The sequence below is a fragment of the Podarcis cretensis genome, assembly GCF_951804945.1.
Source record: "Podarcis cretensis genome assembly, chromosome: 1".
Lineage (NCBI taxonomy): Eukaryota > Metazoa > Chordata > Lepidosauria > Squamata > Lacertidae > Podarcis > Podarcis cretensis.
In genome coordinates, this window is record NC_137170.1 from 2,998,253 (window position 1) to 3,020,043 (window position 21,791).

A 21,791-nucleotide genomic window follows, 5' to 3' on the forward strand; every position below is an offset into this window, starting at 1 on the left:
CTGGCCACATGACCTGGAAGCTGTACGCCGGCTCCCTCAGCCAATAAAGCGAGATGAGCGCCGCAACCCCAGAGTTGGTCACGACTGGACCTAATGTTCAGGGGTCCCTTTACCTTTTACCTATGGGTTATTTGTGGGGCATAGGAATTTGTTCATTCCTCCCCCCAATATAGTCCGGCCCCCCACAAGGTCTGAGGGACAGTGGACCAGCCCCCTGCTGCAAAAGTTTGCTGACCACTGCCCTGGAGACAGAACTGTGATTCTGCTGGGAGATCTTACCTTCCTGCACAGGAGCCCATCTGAAGTTGGGGACTGAGCCAAGGACCTCGTGCATGCAGCATTGTTGCTGGACGATTGAGCTACAACCACCCCCCTAATAAAGTTCCTCATACATTGAACACACTTGAGAAGGATGGTGAGATCCTGCAAACAGCTGATCTCAGATTCCTGGCATGCTCCATTCTGACTCCACCCACATCTACAAAACCACCGCTCTGCCCCTGGGCAGTGTGTGCTAGGATCAGAGAAATGCTTCTCTTGTGGACAGTGGGATATTCCAGAATCCAATTGCCTTAGCTATAGCTATTTCAAGCAAGCAGGAAAACACAAGATCATTATTCACTTAAGCAGATCGTCATTCACTCACTTTGCATTGCAGCCCTTATTGGATTTTAATAATAGTTCGGGTCAGAATCAATCTTCTCATCCAGGCGGAACGTCACCAGGTATCTCCTAATGACTGAAGTGTTCAAAGGCCAAGAGGAAAAGCAAAAGGCTTTAGGACTGAAGGACTGTGTGTTGTTGAGGAAAAGGAATTTTCAGGGCTTTTTTGTTACCGTTCTCCAGGTGTACTTTCAGTGACGGCATCAGGAAGGGACTGAGCTGTGTTGATATAAAGGGAATCATAGACTCGTAGAAAGGTGGAGAAGGAATCCTGAGGGTCACCCATCGGATGTGGAATTCCAAACCCATTCCCCCAACAGCTGGGTGCATTCTAACCCATGGAATCATATAACTGTAGAGTTGAAAGGGACCCCAACTCTAGGGACAAGACAGAAGTACTGTTCTTGGGGGGCAGGAGACGGGTGGGTGTGGAGGACTCTCTGGTCCTGAATGGGGCAACTGTGACCCTGAAGGACCAGGTGCACAGCCTGGGAGTCATTCTGGACTCACAGCTGTCCATGGAGGCGCAGGTCAGTTCTGTGTCCAGGACAGCTGTTTACCAGCTCCACCAGGTACGCAGGCTGAGACCCTACCTGCCCACAGACTGCCTCGCCAGAGTGGTGCATGCTCTGGTTATCTCTTGCTTGGAGTACTGCCATGCGCTCTATGTGGGGCTACCTTTGAAGGTGACCTGGAAACTGCAACTAATCCAGAATGCGGCAGCTAGACTGGTGACTGGGAGTGGCCGCCGAGACCTACATTGAAAGACCTACACTGGCTCCCAGTATGTTTCCGAGCACAATTCAAAGTGTTGGTGCTGACCTTTAAAGCCCTAAATGGCCTCGGTCCAGTATACCTAAAGGACCGTCTCCACCCAGACACTGAGATCCAGCTCCGAGGGCCTTCTGGTGGTTCCCTAACTGCAAGAAGCCAAGTTACAGGAAACCAGGAAGAGGGCCTTCTCTGTAGTGGCACCTGCACTGTGGAACGCCCTCCTACCAAATGTCAAAGAGAACAACAACTACCAGACTTTTAGAAGACATCTGAAGGCAGCCCTTCAGATGTCAGCCCTTTAGGAAAACTTTTAATGTTTAATAGGTTAATGTATTTTAATATTCTGTTGGAAACCGCCCAGAGTGGCTGGGGAAACCCAGCCATATGGGCGGGGTATAAATAATAAATAATAATAATTATGAGGATGTCCAACCCATTGCAATACAGAAATCCCCACTAAAGAATCCCTGACAGATTGCCACCCACCCATCCCAGGCCCCCATTGGCTGCACCCTGACTGCATGACTCTTTCACTTTGCCAAATTATGACGCCATCTTTGAATGGCTGGCACCGTCAACTTGTTAACCATGGAAGCGAGACATGTGGAACCAGGTGCCTATACCAGCCTTGTTTAAAGGGGTAAAATAAACGATAGATGCCCTTCCCCCCCCCCTTTCTCCAGGGCTCCAGTGTGAGGACAGGGAGAATTGCCTGATCGCTTTGTGATGATGACCTTATGGGCTGAAGCCAACTCAGAGTGAGGGTGAGGCTTCATGCCCTCACTCTTAAGCCTGGTGTTTGGTGGTGGGGATAACACTTGGCAGCTATCATGAGCCGGTGCGTCACAGCTGCCTGGGTGTGATGGCCTGGGACTTGGGCTCAGACTCGGAACCAGAGGAGTCTCAGTCCGGACTGGATCCTCTGCCTCAGGTGGCACCTGAACCAAGTCTGGGGCCTGATCCTGAAGAGTCCCAGTCTGCACAGGTGAGGTTCCCCTGTGACAAGCACCAGCTGGGCCTAGTCATGGGCCTGAGCCTGCCCTGGCTCCAGATGCAGGGATGACCTCGTTGCCTCCAGCTGGGCCATCACTTACAGCTGCTCCACTACTGGTTGGGTCAGGGGAGGCTGAGGTGGCCTCTGGGTCTAGTAACCCACTGACGTCTCCTGAGCTGCAGAGACTGAGGTCTGAGAGAAGGAGAGACCTGAGGACTCGCAGGAGGAGTGCTTGCCTTCGGGCGAGACAGGGAGGTGAGTCGCCGGAGGAAGAGGACTGGCCGCTACCCAGACAAAGATAAAAGACTGTTGGACTGCACCCCAGGTTGCGGGAGCAACATTGCTGTTTGCTAGGACCTGCCTGTGACCCTGTGCCTGACCTATCCTGGTTTCCTGCCTTGTGACCTTGTGACCTTGTGACCTTGTGACCTTGTGAAGCGGACACGGAGCAATGGTTCCAAACTACAAGAAAGAAGATTCCACCTAAACATTAGGAAGAACTTCCTGACAGTAAGAGCTGTTTGACAGTGGAATTTGCTGCCAAGGTGTGTGGTGGAGTCTCCTTCTTTGGAAGTCTTTAAGCAGAGGCTTGACAACCATATGTCAGGAGTGCTCTGATGGTGTTTCCTGCTTGGCAGGGGGTTGGACTCGATGGCCCTTGTGGTCTCTTCCAACTCTATGATTCTATGATTCTATGACCTGCCTTGGCCCTGTCGGACTGACTCCTCGCGGAATCCTTGGATTTGGGACCGGACCAGGACTGTGTTGCTCAGGTTAGCCCCCGGGCCCAGCACACTGGGCTACAAAGAAATCATGGTGGTGAAAAGGCCCTGCAAAGTGGGAGGAGGTCCTTCAAGACCCCAACCCTCACCTCCCCAGCAAGAGCCCCTCTGGGCTCACCTCTCACTTTGGCAAATGTTCATAATGGTGCCATCATTTTTTGGGAGGTGGAAAAATCTCAACTCGGAACAAATGGAAAGCAAAGCCCTCCTCCGTCATCCGTATACTATTTCTCTCCTTGGGGAAGAGGTGGGGCGTGGAAGAGCAAATGATGGGATGAGTCAGTCATTGAATCATGAAATTGTAGAATTGGAAGGAACCCAAATCTGGTCCAACCCCAGAACCAGTGCAGGAATCCCAGCCATCACAGTCAGACAAACAAGACGGTATTTTGGTTTCGTCATCTTTTTTTTATTTTGTGTTTCCTTCCTTGTCCCTGGGAGGATTACTCTTTTGATCTTCAAGACTTCATTCTTGACCTCCATGTTCTCCATCCATAGAGTCTGCACCTCTGGTGCTCCCCATCTCCTCGAGGTGCCAGCAGCCCTTGCTCATCAAGGGTTGGTGGATCTATCAACTACCCGCGACCCGCGGGACTTGGTTGTTCGTCTCTGCTGATGGGATCATCATCCATGCCTTCTGCTCCATATCCTTGTGTGTTATCGTGGCTTGGCTCTGGAAATCCCACAGGGCCTTCTCTTCCAAACCCTTGCATGTTATGGTGGCTTGGCTCTGGAAATCCCACAGGGCCATCTCTTCCCAATCCTTGCGTTTTATTGTGGCTTGGCTCTGGAAATCCCACAGGGCCATCTCTTCCCAATCCTTGCGTTTTATTGTGGCTTGGCTCTGGAAATCCCACAGGGCCATCTCTTCCCAATCCTTGCATTTTATTGTGGCTTGGCTCTGGAAATCCCACAGGGCCTTCTCTTCCAAACCCTTGCATGTTATGGTGGCTTGGCTCTGGAAATCCCACAGGGCCATCTCTTCCCAATCCTTGCGTTTTGTTGTGGCTTGGATCTGGAAATCGCACTGGGCCTTCTCTTCCAGACCCTTGCATGTTATCATGGCTCTGCACTGGAAATCCCACTGGGCCTTCTCCAGGTGCTTGTTGCTGGCTAACACCTTCCGATGACAGTTCCACATCCTCTACAAGGACTTGATCGATGTGCTCCTCCTCTGTCTGCTGACTCTGAGATTCCAGCAACTGGCCTGTTTTCAGGTTCACCCAACTTCCTTTCTCCACGGAGACAGCAGTGTACAATGCAGTTTCGTCCCCCACATCTGGAGACTCTACGCTCAGGAGCATAGCCTCGCTCAGGCGACGGCTCAGGAGCTTCTCAACATCGTCTGCACACTGAGATTCGCCCCCTGTAGGCTTCACTATGATAAGGCTGGCATCTCGGTCGGAATCTTGGTGACTGCCACGGTGGCTTTCCTGACCTGACGGGGCTTCTTCTTTTTCAGATTCCTCCTGATCGCTCCTGGCTCCATCCGACCCACTTCCAGGAGCCCCAAAGGCTCTTCCTGAGTTGCCTCCCTTTCTCAGGAGAGATGTCCTGCTGATGGTTGGGACAGCTGTCTTACCTGTTTGCTGAAAGTGACTCACCACTAATTTCCCAGTTCTCCTGTTCATCCAGATTCCATCTTCCAGAGAAATGATGCTGTAGATCTGGTCATCTTCCCCTTCCATATAGTATGAGTATGGCATGCCGTTCTCCATATACGACTTGGGTTCAGAATCATCTGGCCACTGGAGAGAGCTTCTGACAAGCTTGCTGTTTGGGGGGTCCTTTACAGGGTGGAGCAGCAGTGGTCCCTTACCATCTTCATGAGAGCTTCGCCGGCTACCTTCCTTCACCACCCCTGCACGGCCACCTTCCTTCACCACATCTGCAAGGCCACCGTCCTTCACCATCTCTGCTCGGCTACCTTCCTTCACCATCTCTGCATGGCTACCTTCCTTCACCATCTCTGCATGGCCACCATCCTTCACCACCTCTGCAAGGCCAGCTTCCTTCACCACATCTGCACGGCTACCTTCCTTCACCATCTCTGCATGGCTACCTTCCTTCACCATCTCTGCACGGCTACCTTCTTTCACCACCTCTGCAGGGCCAGCTTCCTTCACCACCTCTGCACGGCTACCTTCCTTCACCATCTCTGCACGGCTACCTTCCTTCACCATCTCTGCATGGCTACCTTCCTTCACCACCTCTGCAGGGCCAGCTTCCTTCACCACATCTTGACGGCCACCATCCTTCACCACCTCTGCACGGCTGCCTTCCTTCACCATCTCTGCATGGCCACCTTCCTTCAACATTTCTGCACGGCCACTGTCCTTCACCATCTCTGCATGGCTACCTTCCTCTGCATGGCCAACTTCCTTCATTACCTCTGCACGGCTACCTTCCCTCACCATTTCTGCACCACATAGCTCATTCTGTGGTGACAATGAATGTGAACCATGGAGCAGGAAGCCTCTGGGATCTTCATTTCTGCACTTAGTGCTGGCGTCCCCAGTCCTGGGCTGTTCCTGCTGATCCCTGGCAGCAGGCATGGATTCCCTGCTCGCTTTCTTCATTTTCCTCTCTGCATAGCTCTGGAGGAAACTCTCGTCGGTCTGTTGGCTGGTGCACTTCTTGACCTTCTGCCTTTTGGCTGCACAGTACTGAAGCCAACTCTTGTCCGTCTGCTGGCTCCTGTTCTTCACAACTTTGCCCGTCCTTTTGCTGATCCAGGTGCCTTGCTCAAGAGGAGGTTCTTGGGTGGCTTCAGTCGCCCTGCTTTGAAGACCAGCTGGCATATTAGACTCCTTCCCAACACCAACGTCCTTCCCAATGCCCTGGGGTGGCATTGGGTGACCCCTCTGGAAATCCACTGCTGTTGGTATGCTCGGCTGTGACTCTTCCCACACAAGCTCTTGATTGGCAGGCTGGGGTATTTGGGCATCTTCTCGCAAGCTGCTACGGTGAGAAACAACTTGGGCTCCAACCAAGGCATCCCTCTGTTGACTGTGGTGCATCAATTCTTCCTTTAGACTCTCACAGCTGTCTGTCTGTTGGGCCTGCTCGAACATAAAGGTGTCCATTTTAGCGTTCCTGTACGGCGTTGGCTTTTGCTCCTCCAGTTTCTGGGTATCCTGCCAGGATTTTACAGCTTCTGGAACTAGGCTGCCTCGGCGAGATTCTTGACCCATGGGTGGCCTGCTCTCTGGTCGTTGGACAGTGCGCTGTGACCCTCGTCTGGCTCGCTGTTCAGCCTCGGTCTCAGAAGACAACTCGGTTGTATCCGTTTCTAAGGCATTGGGGAAAGATTCCTGGCTCGAAGTATGCAGGATTTCCGAGAGAGTTTTCAGTTCCCAAACAACACTTGTCTGTTGAGCTTTGCATTTCATTTCCTTGCCAGTCTTTGGGCTGATCCAGGATATGTCCTCGTCGAGGCAAATCCCCTTTGGGAGCAGTAGAGGTATGTCCATAGACCGCTGGCTGTTCCTGCGAGAGTCCCTCTTTAGGCTGTTGCGCTTTGACCCCTTCCCTTCCAGCTGCTGGCTGCTGTGGCACCCTTTGCTCCCCAAAGACTCTTGCAGTGATGCTTCCTCCGAATACATCATCTCGGACTCGTCTACTGTATTCAGGGTTTCCATTGATCCCTCTCTGCTCCTGTCGGATTCGTCGCTGGAAGGACTGAGGATATCGGAAAAGCTCTTCTGCTCCCATATGAGGCTCGTTTGCTGGGTCCGACACTTCATCAGCTTCCCGGTCCTTTTGCTCACCCACGTGATTTCTTTCGCATCCGACTCACTGATGGACTGTGTTCGGGAAGGGTTCAGGCTCAGCGGGGACTGCACACCAACAGATTGCTGGCTGCTCCGGCGGGACTCCTGACCAGGAAGTCGTGGGATGCTGCGGCGGGATGGCTTCCGTAGACTCGACGCGCTGCTCTTGATGTTCCCGGACACATCTGGTGCCTGACTTTGGTCTTTCCTTCTGAAAATGCCCCCTTTGTTCTCTGTCTGCAGGGCTTGGTCTGGCACATCTTTGCCCAAAAGAGGTTTCTTGGTGGGTTCTTGATCCATGAAAGGGCCATTGTCCCCACCTTCCTGGTGGATGTTCACCTCGTCCTCAAGGGTGCATTTCTGCAGCTCGGCAATGCTGAACGATTGCTCGCTCACTTCGCAGCTGCCCAGGACGGCTTCGTCGAGACCGGGCTCTGGGTCGTCATCCATCCTGCTTCTCTGCTATGACACCTCGGTGGGGCAGATTAATGCACAGTTCCTCTGTCCGTTGGGTAGGCCTGTACCACTGGCAAACGTCTCCCAGCCCTCTCGCTCAGTGCTCTTCGTGGGGGCTAAACTCACCGCTCTTGAAACAGATGGAAAGTCCCTTTTCCCCTCGCATAGGATTTCACTTCAAGGTCTCTCCTCCTCCTCCTTTTCCTTTTTCTCATTGGGGCTGCAGGTGGCACATAGGTTGTGTCATTGTCCAGAGGGGAAGATGTTGGGTGGTGGTTGCTGTTGTTTCCTTTCTACTGGCAGCCAGCTGGAATCATGGCCCTTGAGTCGTCACAGTAGCCCTCGGCACTCTGGACTTGCCCTTCCCCTGCGGTGGTCTCCTTGCTCTTCCTTCAACTGCCGTGCATTCTAGAAGCTTCCAAAGACTGTGCATCTGTGACATCACTGTGTATTCTGAAACACGGGGGGGAGGTTGAATTTGCCATGCCCCAGCTCTCCTGGGAAGAAGGTTCGCAATGGTTTTAGGGACCCAGAAAGGAAGCTGTATAAACTGGCTCCACCCCAAGCACTCCATTCTTCCCTCTGCAATTCCCTCCCTCTGTGCACAGCCTTGGCTTTGCTAGTTGCCTGCTTGGGAGCTGAGCAGGAATTTTTAGGGGCCTTCTTGTTTTTCCCCTCCTCACTCAATCCCCACATAGGCAAGTGACTTTTCTTTCGAAAACGAGCCATGGTGTTGTGAGTTGGAGGGGGCAGTGTGGATGATGCCCTGAGTGCCTTCCAATTCTTGGGGTTCTGTACCCAGTGAGGGTTAGAATAGGGCTGCCATACACCTGGAATTTCCTGCACACAGCCAGGATACGGCAGTTGGAAGCAGAATATGGCAGTCAGAAATCACCGAAAATCCAGACATGTGGCAACCCAAGTCTAGATTTTGGCAACTTTCATTAAAAAATGCAACTCAGACAAGTTTCTTTTTAAGACAATGACCTTAGCTGGCTCCTTAAGCTTCCTCATCTGCATCCCAGAAGATTGAGCTAGGCTGCAAGAGCTGCAACTAAGTGATGCTGGCCTCCAGGGGAATGGGTGGACCTTTTCTCCTCCAACATCCCCTCACCTAGCTGTGAGTGATGATGATGATGATGATGATGATGATGATGAAGAAGAAGAAGAAGAAGAAGAAGAAGGGCAGCCAGAGAGGTGTGTGTATGAGCTGGACTGGGAGCAGGCTGGAAGCTGGAGACACAGAGACCTGCTTGATCTGTTCTGGATCCAAAGCTGTGACTAATAGAGATCAGGAGACTCTTGAGAGTCCCATGGACTGCAAGAAGATCAAACCTATCCATTCTGAAGGAAATCAGCCCTGAGTGCTCACTGGAAGGACAGATCATGAAGCTGAGGCTCCAAGACTTTGGCCACCTGATGAGAAGAGAAGACCCTGATGTTGGGAAAGATGGAGGGCACAAGGAGAAGGGGACGGCAGAGGATGAGATGGTGAGACAGTGTTCTCGAAGCGACCAGCATGAGTTTGACCAAACTGCGAGAGGCAGTGGAAGACAGGAGTGCCTGGCGTGCTCTGGCCCAGGGGGTCACGAAGAGTCGGACACTACTAAACAACATCAACAATCGAGATCAAGATCTGTTGGGGTGTTGATGCTGTGAGCTTCGTCTTATGATCAGTGTAGGAAAGCTTTTTAATGTGTGATGTTTTATTATGTTTTTATATGTGTTGGAAGCAGCCCAGAGTGGCTGGGACAACCCAGCCAGATGGGTGGAGTACAAATAATACAACTGTTGTTGTTACGTACCATATTTACACGAATCTAATGCACCTTCGAATCTAATGCGCACCTCAATTTTCAAAACCTTGAAACCAAGTAAGTATGTGCTGGCGCCATTAAATCTAATACACACCCTAATTTTCACGACATAATTTGGCCCCAAAAGGTGCGTATTACACTTGAGTAAATACGATATATGTGTAAATAAAACCATATATCCTGAAAACATTGCAGTTTCTGCTGACCTTCATTTCAAGGAAGCTGAGCTTGGGGTAAGTGCCTGGAACCCTCAGATTCTCTCTCCGCTGTGAGATTGGGGTGAATGCAACAATAATGAGTCACCCTGCACCCAAGACGGCATTGTTGGGTAAAGCTGAACCCCTGACAAATAGAGCAACCACAAAACTTGCACTCCAAACAGTATCACGAAGCAAGTTCTCAAACCCACCCAAGACTTTGTGGACTCAGGAAGACCTCAGGCACTTAGCACAAAAAGCAGGTGGCAATTGGGTGACGTGTAACAATATCATTATGCTTCCAAATTCTGCAGGGGTGACATCAGCCCCCACCATGGCACTGGAAGATATCCCTGTCTGTGGAGATGGGGTGTGATGGCCGGGGATTCGGAATCCCAGTCTGCACAGGATTCCCCGTCTCCAGAACCAGCTGAGCCAGGGCTGGGGCCTGAGCCTGAAGGGTCCTCACCTGTGCTGGATCCTCAGGTGCAGGCACCAGCTCTGGCTCCTGAGGTGATGGAGGACCCATTGCCTGCAGGTGCTCCACTCTCAGCCCCGTCAGGGGAGGCTGAGGTTGCCTCTGGGTCCAGTTACCCTCCAGCCTCTCCTGAACTGCAGAGGCTCAGGGCAGAGAGGTGGAGGGAACTAAGTTCCCGCAGGAGGAGTGGTCGCCTCCAGGCCAGGAGAGGCGAGTCACCAGAGGATCGGGGCCGCCCTGTGCCTCAGGGCAGATAAAAGCCAGCCAGCCCCAGTCCCAGGTTGCAGGAGCAACATTGTTGGTAGCCTGTTCCTGCCTGCACCCTGTCCTGCTCTTCTGCCGGAGCTCCTGACCCCACCCGACTCCCTGCCTTGGATTCAGCTATAGCTTTGACGGACAGCCTCCATACCACACCCTCAACCTCGGACTGGACTCGGACCTCGCTGCATGGGTAACCCTCAGGACCAGCACATGGGGTCTTGTCTGATGTGTTCCAAGAACTGCCTTTCCCAACTAATGGAGTTTCTTTGTCTCTGTTGCAAAGAGTGCCAATCTCTGGAACGGTGCCTCCGGTTCCACCCCATTAGTCTCCTTTTCAACATGTTAGGGAGCTTGTCCTCTCCCACTCGCTCGAAAGCCTCCCTGCGGAATTCCCTCCTCCCTTTCTCGGTTCAGCAGCTTCTTCTGCTTTGCCATCACCAGCACACAGCCAGCCTCCAGCTCACTTTCTCCCATCTTGGGCCTTTGTAGCTATTTCTCAAGTGCTGAAATGCCTGCTGGGCATCTTTGCAGATGCTTGGAAATATAAGTCCCAAAGCCGCATTTTAGGTAAATATAGATGTCAGGAAGTCAGGAATGCCCCCGATTTCCTTCACACACACACACATACACACCCAAATAAGTATTCCAAATAAGAAATAGTTGGGGAATAATTTTTGCAAACCCTTAACAAAGGTCCATGACAACTTATCCAATATAAGCTTTGCCATTTCAAAATACCATAAACATCCATTTCTGTTTTAATTGACATTTTAATTAACCATTTCCAACTAAAGGCTCACCCAGACTTCCTTTTGAACTGTGTTTGTAGACACAAGTCCACATTTTGAAGCGCCATTTCTGAGCACTTTATGGCCCCTGTACTTTCCTCATGTTAACCTGCTTCTAGCATTCGTGGAAAACCCAAATTTCCATTTGTTCTGATTCAGCACTAAAGAGCCAGTTTTCCAGCGCGATGCGGGGGCGGGGCACTGAGTTTTAAAGGGTGAGAAAGGGTGCACCTGTTCTGAGTCTGAATGCAGTTGAATATCACCCAGTGTCACAAATTCTTTATTTTTATTTTTGTTTGTAAGGAAATCTTAGTCCAATTAATGCAAATCTTTCTTATTTTTTGGTTTTCTTCGGAGCTGAGGGCGATGAAACAATCGCTGAGACGGCTAGAGCGTTGGTGGCAAAAAACTCACTCCAAATCTGACCGGACACAGGTTAGAGCTCAACGTCGAGCCTACCAAGTGGTGATAGCGACGGCGAAGAAGACTTTCTTCACCGCCTTTATTGCATCTGCAGAAAATAGTAGCAGGAGACTCTTTCAGGTGGTTCATAATTTAACGGAACCACCTTTACCACCGGGGCCTTGTAAAGACCCCAAGATCTCCTGCAACGATTTTGCAAAGTTTTTTGCAGATAAAATCACTCATATTCGGAAGGAGCTAGACACCACCGTGGGAGCAGTGCCGGGGCGGGAGAGCGCTAGAGCTCTGTCTGGTCAAGTTGCATGGAATCAATTTCAATCCGTTACCCCCGAGGATGTGGACAGGCTGCTTAGACGCGTAAAACCAACCACCTGTCTCCTGGATCCTTGCCCATCCTGGCTAATAAAAGCAAGCCGGGAAGGGCTGGGCGATGGGCTCTGCGGGGTGGTGAATGCTTCCCTCTGTGAGGGAACATTCCCAGATCCGCTGAAAGAAGCGGTCATTAAACCGCTTCTTAAAAAACCATCTTTAGACCCGGCCAGTATGGCCAACTATCGCCCAGTCTCAAATCTTCCATTCTTGGGCAAGGTGATTGAGCGCATGGTTGCTGAACAACTCCAGGCACGCCTGGAGGATGCGGACCATTTGGATCCCTTCCAATCGGGATTCAGGCCTCATCATGGGACTGAAACTGCCTTGGTCGCGCTGGTTGATGATCTCTGGCGAGCTAGGGACAAAGGTGAGAGTTGTTTCCTAGTTCTGCTGGATCTCTCAGCGGCCTTTGATACAATCGACCATAACATCCTTCTGGACCGTCTAGAGGGGCTGGGAGCTGGGGGCACTGTTATACAGTGGTTTCGCTCCTTCCTCCTGGGCTGTGTTCAGAAAGTGGTGGTGGGGGATGAGTGTTCAGACCCTGGGCCCTCACTTGTGGGGTGCCTCATGGTTCCGTCCTCTCCCCCATGCTTTTTAACATCTATATGAAGCCGCTGGGAGAGATCATCAGGGGGTTTGGACTGGGTGTCCATCAATATGCAGATGATACCCAGCTCTACCTCTCTTTCAAATCAGAACCAGTGAAAGTGGTGAAGGTCCTGTGTGAGTGCCTGGAGGCAGTTGGAGGATGGATGGCGGCTAATGGATTGAGGTTGAATCCTGACAAGACAGAAGTACTGTTTTTGGGGGACAGGGGGTGAGCTGGTGTGGAGGACTCCCCTGTCCTGAATAGGGTAACTGTGCCCCTGAAGGACCAGGTGCGCAGCCTGGGAGTCATTTTGGACTCACAGCTGTCCATGGAGGCGCAGGTCAATTCTGTATCCAGGGCAGCTGTCTACCAACTCCACCTGGTACGCAGGCTGAGACCCTACCTGCCCGCGGACTGTCTCGCCAGAGTGGTGCATGCTCTGGTTATCTCCCGCTTGGACTACTGCAATGCGCTCTACGTGGGGCTACCTTTGAAGGTGACTCGGAAACTGCAACTAATCCAGGATGCGGCAGCTAGACTGGTGATTGGGGGCGGCCGCCGAGACCACATAACACCGGTCTTGAAAGACCTACATTGGCTCCCAGTACGTTTCCGAGCACAATTCAAAGTGCTGGTGTTGACCTTTAAAGCCCTAAACGGCCTCGGCCCAGTATACCTGAAGGAGCGTCTCCACCCCCATCATTCTGCCCGGACGCTGAGGTCCAGCGCCGAGGGCCTTCTGGCGGTTCCCTCATTGAGAGAAGCAAAGCTACAGGGAACCAGGCAGAGGGCCTTCTCGGTCGTGGCGCCTGCCCTGGGGAACGCCCTCCCATCAGATGTCAAAGCAATAAATAACTACCTGACATTCAGAAGACATCTTAAGGCAGCCCTGTTCAGGGAAGTTTTTAATCTGTGATATTTTAGTGTATTTTTGGTTTTTATGGAAGCCGCCCAGAGTGGCTGGGGAGACCCAGCCAGATGGGCGGGGTACAAATAATAAATTATTATTATTATTATTATTATTATTTAAAATGTTTCAGATCTACATGGTATTGCTGCTTTTTAACTGACAGGTGATCCTGTGACAACCGCAGATCAGAAGATGCCCTCCCAATTCTGATTTGCAAATACGTTACAAATCACACCAAACTGGTATTTCAAAAAACCCAAATCCCATACGCAGAACCACACACACTCGAAGCCAGGTCACATAACCAGCTGGGTCTGCTGCAAGTGGCAGTCAGTCCTCCTTGACTTACAGATACAGAAAACCTCTGTGCATTTCAACAGCCTTTCTGTACAGAGTTCTATGTGCAAGAAGCATCTGTTTGTATGCAGACACAGATTTCTGGATCCAAGTGTCTCCTCAACTGGTACATCACCTAAGTGTGGAAAGCAGATAAAATCTTCTTTCGTCTTCTTTGGCGATCACTCATAGCCGAGTAAGATTGTCTTCCATAAACATGCTCTTAACAATGAGTCCATAAGTGACTATGGAGGGCCAATTCTGGATCCACACATCCTTCCACAGTGGGGACATTGGTTTCTGGACGGGAGTTGATCCCGGTGTGGATTTGCCAAGCGTGCCTTCTTCCTAGCACGTTTTTCCCTTGCGTCCTGAATTTGAGTGTCTTCAAAGCCCATGACACCTTTGGTCAAGGCTGTTCTCCAACTGAAGCACTCGCAGGCCAGTGTTTCCCAGTTGTCGGTGTTAATACTACATTTTTTGAAATTTGCCCTGAGCCAGTCAGGGGCGGAGGAAGGGTTGTGTGGTGTGGGCAGTCTGCCCTGGGTGTCACCACTGAGGGGGGTGACAAAATGCTGGGTGGCACTCACTGTGGGGCCTGCAGTGCGCCCAAGTCACGCATCTCTCCTGTGAATGACAATGGTGGCTTGGGCGCCTGCAGGCTCCGCTCTGCCCAAACTGTCCTCCCCCCCCCCCCCCGCCAGCTGTAGGGTGGCTAAGTGGGAGGAGGCAGGCAGACTCCTTGGAGGCCCCATGGAGTGTCCTGCCCCGGCTCGCCCCGCCCCATGGGTGTTTGGCCCCACCCCCACGGGCAACTGGCCCCGCCCCTGGGCACAGGGCACACGCGCTGCCCCAGGCACCCAATTGGCTTGTTCCGCCACTGGAGACAATCTTTAAACCTCTTTTGTTGACCACCAGCATTACACTTTCCATTAAAATAAAGGTAAAGAGACCCCTGACCATTCGGTCCGGTCGCAGACGTCTCTGGGGTTGCGGCGCTCATCTCGCTTTATTGGCTGAGGGAGCCGGCGTACAGCTTCCGGGTCATGTGGCCAGCATGACTAAGCCGCTTCTGGCGAACCAGAGCAGTGCACGGAAATGCCACTTACCTTCCCGCCGGAATGGTACCTATTTATCTACTTGCACTTTGATGTGCTTTCAAACTGCTAGGTTGGCAGGAGCAGGGGCTGAGCAACGGGAGCTCACCCCGTCGTGGGGATTCGAACCGCCAACCTTCTAATAGGCAAGTCCTAGGCTCTGTGGTTTAACCCACAGCGCCACCCGTGTCCCTCCATTAAAATAGAAGCCTGCTAATTCCAGGGAAGTTGGTGGAAATAGCTCCTTAACGAGCAAGTGCATTGACCTTTAAGTGCCCTGTGACAACATTAAGAATCCCAAAGCCATTAGCCTTTCATTTAGCAAAGTGCTTGTTTCTCCAGGCTTTGCTAATCAAGGGAGCCACACATACCCCTGATCTGCTCCAATCTGCCAGCACGGAGGGCTCAGGCCTGGTGCAAAGTCTTCTGCATCCTCTTGGGCCCTTCCAGCTTCAATGGAAAACCCATGTGTAGAACCCGAGCACAAGAACCTTCTCCCCTCCTGCAGTTTCCAGCAATCGTTTTTCAGAAGCATTACTGCCTCCAGCCGTGAAGGTGGAATGCAGCCATCATGCCTAGTAGCCATTGATAGCCTTCTCTTTTAAAACCTTTCAAATTGGTAGCCGTCGCTGCCTCCTGTGGCAATGAGTTCCATAGTTCAACTATGAAGTAGGACTTGCTTTTATCTGCCTGGAATCTTCCAGCATTCAACTTCATTGGATGTCCATGAGTTCAAGTATTGTAAGAGAGAAATGCCCTTTCTCCAATTTCTCCATGCTATGCTCAATTTCATAAATGTCTATTACCGTATTGGCCCGAATATAAGCCGCACACTTATCTCCCCAAATTCTGACCATTAAAAGTTAAAGTGTGGCTTAAATTGGTGACCTTACAAAAGTTAGCTTTTATGATATGTCCACTCTCCAGATTGGGGATTGAGGGATGCCGCCCATGTCATGGGGATTCTGGCCGCGTCATGCTCCTGGCCGTCCAATTGGGCGGCCAGAGTCGTGGCTGCAGGACTCTTTAAATTGCGGCGCAGCCGGGGGGGGTGGCCTCCTCGCCGGATCTTGGCTGCATCTCCTGCTGTTGCCTGCCGTTCGGCCATTCTTTTATTTCTCACTGACTTTGTCACTTCTTCACTGCTCTTTTCCTGGAGATTGCTGCAGGAAAAAATTGACTCAAAAAAATTGGCAAAATAATTTTTTTTTAAAATGATTGAGTTAAGCAAAAATGACGGCAACAATTAGAATGCAATCTGATCAAAATCTCAAACAGGAATGGAAATGCGTAGAAGAATACATGACCAAAAGATGCTCCAACAAGAATTTATTGATATGTATACACTGATTTCGCAAAGCTAAGCTAAGCAGATATATAAGATTGAATGTTTAATTATTAAGATACAAAATTACAATCTCAATAATAAAGTTACAAAATAATAACAAGGAAGTAACATACTGGTGGAGGGAAGACACAGGGCAAGAAATAAGAAATGGATAAATATTGGTACATAATGAAATGTGAAAATGTGAATTTACAAATATAATGTATATGTATCGAAATGTAAAGATTTCATGTGTATTGCAACATTAATAATAAATAAATTAAGTGCAAAAAAGGACTCCAATTTTAAGGGAGCGGCTTTTATTCGGGTATTTTCTCCCCCCCCCCTTGAATTTTAAAGGTGCAACTTATTTGCGGGTGCGGCTTATATTTGGGGCAATACAGTATGTTACCTCTTCTTCACTGAGCCACGGAGTCCCCAAAGTTACAACTGTTCTCCATAGAGCAGTTGCTCCATCCCTTGCCCTTTTCCGAACCTGTTCCAACTCTACAATGTCCCTTTTGATGGGAGGCAAGCAGAACCAGAAGCACACTTTGCTGTTGCCATTATTTATTAAATTTATACACCGCCCTTGATCCGGAGATCACAGAGCGGTTTGCAGCATAAAAACGCAAGAGCTGGGAAACAGACAGGGATGGTTGGGAGAGGCCACAACTCAGGTCCTGCACAAAGGTGGTCCTCGTTCCGTTCCTTTTTTAAAAAAAAGTAATAATTGATTTTAACATATAAATTATAAAATGTACCATAAAACTTATCACTTATACAATCGTTTTAGACTTCCATCAGCACCTCTGATGATCCACCGTTTTAACCACTTCTTATGCATTTCTTAACTTTATATTGCCTGTACATCTCTTAACAAATCATCCTTCCCCTTCTCCATTTTTGCAATACTTCCAACAATACTCCTCACAAAACTTCTTGCAAACCTACAAACGTCGTCTGATTTTCACAATTACTTTTCAAGTAGTCCGTAAATTTACTCCAGTCTTCTGTGAATTTCTGGTCCCGCCGGTTTCGAATCCTTCATCCTCCATTCTTCAATCGTCGGTAATACTTCTTGCTTCCATTTTTGGGCCAATAATATTCTTGCCGCTGTTGTTGTTGTATTTTAGTTGTTTAGTCATGTCCGACTCTTCGTGGCCCCATGACCAGAGCACGCCAGGCACTCCTGTCTTCCACTGCCTCCCACAGTTTGGTCAGACTCATGCTGGTAGCTTCAAGAACACTGTCCAACCATCTCGTCCTCTGTCATCCCCTTCTCCTTGTGCCCTCCATCTTTCCCAACATCAGGGTCTTTTCCAGGGAGTCTTCTTTTCTCATGAGGTGGCCAAAGTACTGGAGTCTCAGCTTCAGGATCTGTCCTTCCAGTGAGCACTCAGGGCTGATTTCCTGAAGAATGGATACATTTGATCTTCTTGCAGTCCATGGGACTCTCAAGAGTCTCCTCCAGCACCAGAATTCAAAAGCATCAATTCTTCGGCGATCAGCCTTCTTTATGGTCCAGCTCTCACTTCCATACATCACTACTGGGAAAACCATAGCTTTAACTATACGGACCTTTGTTGGCAAGGTGCTGTCTCTGCTTTTTAAGATGCTATGTTTGCCATCACCTTTCTCCCAAGGAGCAGGCGTCTTTTAATTTCGTGGCTGCTGTCACCATCTGCGGTAATCATGGAGCCCAAGAAAGTAAAATCTCTCACTGCCTCCATTTCTTCCCCTTCTATTTGCCAGGAGGTGATGGGACCAGTGGCCATGATCTTCGTTTTTTTGATGTTGAGCTTCAGACCATATTTTACGCTCTCCTCTTTCACCCTCATTAAAAGGTTCTTTAATTCCTCCTCACTTTCTGCCATCAAGGTTGTGTCATCTGCATATCTGAGGTTGTTGATATTTCTTCCGGCAATCTTAATTCCGGTTTGGGATTCATCCAGCCCAGCCTTTCGCATGATGAATTCTGCATATAAGTTAAATAAGCAGGGAGACAATATACAGCCTTGCCGTACTCCTTTCCTAATTTTGAACCAGTCAATTGTTCCATATCCAGTTCTAAGTGTAGCTTCTTGTCCTACATAGAGATTTCTCAGGAGACAGATGAGGTGATCAGGCACTCCCATTTCTTTAAGAACTTGCCATAGTTTGCCATGGTCGACACAGTCAAAGGCTTTTGCATAGTCAATGAAGCAGAAGTAAATGTCTTTCTGGAACTCTCTAGCTTTCTCCATAATCCAGCGCATGTTTGCAATTTGGTCTCTGGTTCCTCTGCCTCTTCTAAATCCAGCTTGCACTTCTGGGAGTTCTCGGTCCACATACTGCTTGAGCCTTCCTTGTAGAATTTTAAGCATAACCTTGCTAGCGTGAGAAATTAGTGCAATTGTGCGATAGTTGGAGCATTCTTTGGCACTGCCCTTCTTTGGGATTGGGATGTAGACTGATCTTCTCCAATCTTCTGGCCACTGCTGAGTTTTCCAAACTTGCTGGCATATTGAGTGTAGCACCTTAACAGCATCATCTTTTAAAATTTTAAATAGTTCAGCTGGAATACCATCACTTCCACTGGCCTTGTTATTTGCAGTGCTTTCTAAGGCCCATTTGACTTCACTCTCCAGGATGTCTGGCTCAAGGTAAGCAACCACACTACCTGGGGTATATGAGACATCCGTTTCTTTCTGGTATAATTCCTCTGTGTATTCTTGCCACCTCTTCTTGATGTCTTCTGCTTCTGTTAGGTCCTTTCCACTTTTGTCCTTTATTATGGAAATCTTTGTACGAAATGTTCCTTTCATATCTCCAATTTTCTTGAACAGATCTCTGGTTTTTCCCATTCTATTGTTTTCCTCTATTTCTTTGCATTGCTCGTTTAAGAAGGTCTTCTTGTCTCTCCTTGCTATTTTTTGGAAATCTGCATTCAATTTCCTGTATCTTTCACTATCTCCCTCGCATTTTGCTTGCCTTCTCTCCCCTGCTATTTGTAAGGCCTCGTTGGACAGACACTTTGCTTTCTTGCATTTCCTTTTCGTTGGGATGGTTTTAGTTGCTGCCTCCTGTATAATGTTACGAGCCTCCATCCATAGTTCTTCAGGCACTCTGTCCACCAAATCTAGATCCTTTAACCTGTTCCTCACTTCCACTGTGTATTCATAAGGGATTTGGTTTAGATTGTATCTTACCAGCCCAGTGGTTTTTCCTACTTTCTTCAGTTTAAGCTTGAATTTTGCTAAAGGAGCTGATGATCTGAGCCACAGTCAGCTTCAGGTCTTGTTTTTGCTGACTGTATAGAGCTTCTCCATCTTTGGCTGCAGAGAATATAATCAGTCTGATTTCGATGTTGCCCATCTGGTGATGTCCATGTGTAGAGTCGTCTCTTGTGTTGTTGGAAAAGAGTGTTTGTGATGACCAGCTTGTTCTCTTGGCAGAACTCTATTAGCCTTTGCCCTGCTTCGTTTTGAACTCCAAGGCCAAATTTACCAGTTGTTCCTTTTATCTCTTGATTCCCTACTTTAGCATTCCAATCCCCTATAATGAGAAGAACATCCTTCTTTGGTGTCATTTCTATAAGGTGTTGTAAGTCTTCATAGAAATGGTCAATTTCAATTTCTTCAGCACCAGTGGTTGGTGCATAAACTTGGATTACTGTGATGTTAAAAGGTCTGCCTTGGATTCGTATCGAGATCATTCTATCATTTTTGAGATTGCATCCCAGTACAGCTTTTGCCACTCCATTTCTTCTACGGGATTCTTGCCCACAGTAGTAGATATGATGGTCATCCGAACTGAATTCGCCCATTCCCGTCCATTTTAGTTCACTGATGCCCAGGATGTCAATATTTATTCTTGCCATCTCATTTTTGACCAAATCCAGCTTACCAAGGTTCGTGGTTCTTACATTCCAGGTTCCTATGCAATATTTTTCTTTACAGCATTGGACTTTCCTTTCGCTTCTTCCAGGCATATCCGCAGCTGAGCGTCCTTTCGGCTTTGGCCCAGCCGCTTCATCAGCTCTGAATCTACTTGTACTTGTCCTCCACTCTTCCTCAGTAGCATGTTGGACGCCTTCCGACCTGAGGGGCTCATCTTCCAGCGTCATAACTTTTATATGCCTGTTGTCTTTGTCCATGGAGTTTTCTTGGCAGGGATACTGGAGTGGCTTGCCGGTTCCTCCTCCAAGTGGATCACGTTTGGTCAAAACTCTCCACTATGACCTGTCCATCTTGGGTGGCCCTGCATGGCATAGGTCATAGCTTCTCTGAGTTATTCAAGCCCCTTCGCCACGGCAAGGCAGTGATCCATGAAGGGGTCGCTGTTATTGCATATAAAAAGAGCTTATATTCCTTTCTATTTATATCACTCCCAACAATGCCCAATAAGAATGCTTCTGGTTTCTTTATAAATGTATATTTCAACATTATTTTCATCTCATTATATATCATCTCCCAGAAGCATTTCACCTTTTGACATTCCCACCACATGTGATAAAATGTTCCCTCTTTTTCTTTACATTTCCAACATTTATTACTGACTTTATACATTTTCGCTAACTTAACAGGTGTAATATACCATCTATACATCATTTTCATCACATTTTATTTTAGGGCGTTGCTTGCAGTAAATTTTAAACCTTCTTTCCATAAGGTCCTCATTCCTTTCCTGACTTCCACCTGCCGTTAAAAGGATCAGGAGAGCAGAGAGGCAGAGATGTGGAAAAGCACAAAGGGCCTTGATGGATCAGATCAAAGGCCCATCTGGTCCAGCTTCCTGATTCCCACAGCAGACAACCAAAAGCTGAAGGAGAGAAGGAGGTGGCTACTGGTTGCTACTAGCCACAAAGGCTAGAGGGAGCCTCTGGTCACCAGTTGCTGGGAGCTGCTGTTGTGCTGAGGTCCTGCTTGCAGGCGTTGGACTTGCCACTGTGAGAACAAGACACTGGACTAGAGAGACAGTGTGGCATAGTGGTTAGAGTGCAGAACTAGGACCTGGGAAAAACTAGGGTTCTTTTTTTTTTTTAATGATATTTATTAAGTTTCACAAAATATAGCAAACTTCGAAACAACAAATAACAAACAACAGAAATACAAACAATATCAGAAAACATAAAAAACAAAAACATACAAAAGATTCAACATAATAATAGCAGAAACATTAAAAGAAAGCTCTGGTTCATTCTAATAGTCTTCAAAACCTTATTTTCCTTACTTCCTCCCGCCTCCCTTCTTGTATTCTACTTTAAAAGTTTTTTCAGCAAGCTCATTCAAAATCGTTTTATCCTTTATCTTTCCCTTTATACTCTTCCTTATCCTAATCACTGGAACCCCATCATTTCATTTACGCTGCCCTTAGCACTCATAGATTTTACAATGATTTTGTAGATAAACTTTGAACTTCTTCCAGTCTTCTTCCACCAACTCTTCTCCTTGATCTCGGATTCTGCCGGTCATTTCTGCCAATTCCATATAGTCTATTACTTGTATCTGCCATTCTTCCAAGGTGGGTAGATCTTGTGTCTTCCAGTGTTTTGCAATGAGTATTCTTGCTGCTGCAGTAGCATACATAAAAAAGGTTCTATCCTTCTTTAACACCAATTGGCCGACCATGCCCAGGAGAAAGGCCTCTGGTTTCTTTAGGAAAGTGTATTTAAATACCTTTTTCATTTCATTATAAATCATCTCCCAGAAAGCCTTGATCCTTGGGCACGTCCACCAAAGGTGAAAAAATGTACCTTCAACCTCTTTA

General features: G+C 48.7%; 1 protein-coding gene across 4 annotated transcripts; it reads right to left on the reverse strand.

Annotated features, from left to right (window-relative positions):
- Positions 1-3,600: 3,600 nt before the first annotated feature.
- LOC307213573 (uncharacterized protein) lies at positions 3,601-7,857 on the reverse strand. 4 transcript variants are annotated; one of them, XM_079971585.1, is made up of 2 exons: positions 5,577-7,857; positions 3,601-5,504 (listed from the first exon to the last, which is right to left on the reverse strand). In XM_079971585.1, exons 1-2 carry the CDS (start codon positions 7,434-7,436, stop codon positions 3,789-3,791), a joined length of 3,576 nt encoding a protein of 1,191 aa, XP_079827711.1. In that variant the 5' UTR covers positions 7,437-7,857; the 3' UTR covers positions 3,601-3,788. The 4 variants fall into 4 exon arrangements, with proteins under 4 accessions (XP_079827711.1, XP_079827713.1, XP_079827712.1 ...); XM_079971587.1 differs by having other exon boundaries at positions 3,601-5,315; positions 5,604-7,856; XM_079971586.1 differs by having other exon boundaries at positions 3,601-5,423; positions 5,604-7,856.
- Between the last annotated feature and the right edge of the window lie 13,934 nt (positions 7,858-21,791).